Consider the following 1,072-nt stretch of genomic DNA (forward strand, 5'->3'; position numbering starts at 1 on the left):
ATGTGCTGTGATGCAGCGATAATCACCAATTCCCCACCCTGGTTGTTAGCTTCTTATCCTGAAGGCAACTTGTTCCAATTGACCCAGGAAGAAATTCAGATCTTGCTAGTGAGAGAGGAGAGAGAGAAGTTGTTTCTTCAGGGAATCACCCTTGCAGGGACCAAATGTTTGTTGACCCGGGACAACCTGTACACTGAGGGCAACAACACCATGGACCTCCACACCAAAGGCCAGAGTTGGGGCAACCAGGCAGTGACAGTAGTTCAGATCGAGTCTGTATACCTTGTGGTGATGGGACACCAAGGAACAGAAGGAGGGTCTCTCAACCTCAAGGCTTTCAAGATGGCGGGTTACATCATAGAGGCCATTCATCAACTCCTGGCCCATTTCTAACTAAATAAAAAGGCACTGGTGTTTGACCTGGAATTTGAATTCAGTGTTATCTGATTAACCTTCTAGATTAACATAGTCTTGAGGAAAATAAAAGGAGATCCCAGATCAGGTTTGGAGATGTGTGTGTGTGTGTGTGTGTGTTAGGAGAGGGGCAGATTGGGGAGTGAGTATTCAAGCATTTGTTTTTTTGCACATTTTTTACACCTAGAACACAATCCCTCCCTTCTCAACACTTGGAAGGAAGAGTAGTGGACTGGGAAGTAGAAAATCTTGGTTGTGCTCCCAACTTTTTCCTGACTTACTATATTTTTCTCTGGGCCTCAGTTTCCTTATCTGTACAATGAGGAGTGCACTATGTCTCTAAGGGCCCTTCAAGCTCTAGAAATCTATGATTTTGTAATAATCACATACATCCTTCAAAATCCAGCACAAGTACTACCTCCTTGAGGAAGCTTTCTCTGCCTGCCTCAACCTTAGGGCTGACCATAATTTGAATTACTAAAGCACTAACTCTCTGGGTAATTTGTTTGGACTTAATCATACTTTGCCCAACATTTCTTGTATGATTGTCCTGTGATCTTGTTTAACTTTTCATATACACATTAGTTTTGTTTCCCAACTTTATTATAATATCTTAGAGGGCAGGTTGTTTGTCTTCTACTTCTCTATTTCCCTCCTG

At 42.5% G+C, this 1,072-nt stretch overlaps 1 protein-coding gene across 1 annotated transcript; it reads left to right on the forward strand.

Moving 5' to 3' along the window:
• LOC137756320 (profilin-2-like) lies at nt 1–393 on the forward strand. Its single transcript, XM_068532618.1, has one exon. The coding sequence runs from the start codon at nt 1–3 to the stop codon at nt 391–393; it is 393 nt and encodes a 130-aa protein (XP_068388719.1).
• The last annotated feature ends 679 nt before the right edge of the window (nt 394–1,072 follow it).

Source organism: Eschrichtius robustus, chromosome X (assembly GCF_028021215.1).
Source record: "Eschrichtius robustus isolate mEscRob2 chromosome X, mEscRob2.pri, whole genome shotgun sequence".
Classification (NCBI taxonomy): domain Eukaryota; kingdom Metazoa; phylum Chordata; class Mammalia; order Artiodactyla; family Eschrichtiidae; genus Eschrichtius; species Eschrichtius robustus.

What these genes read in the sequence shown, in the direction of transcription:
- LOC137756320 (XM_068532618.1), top strand. Translation starts at nt 1, where the DNA reads ATGTGCTGTGATGCAGCGATAATCACCAATTCCCCACCCTGGTTGTTA.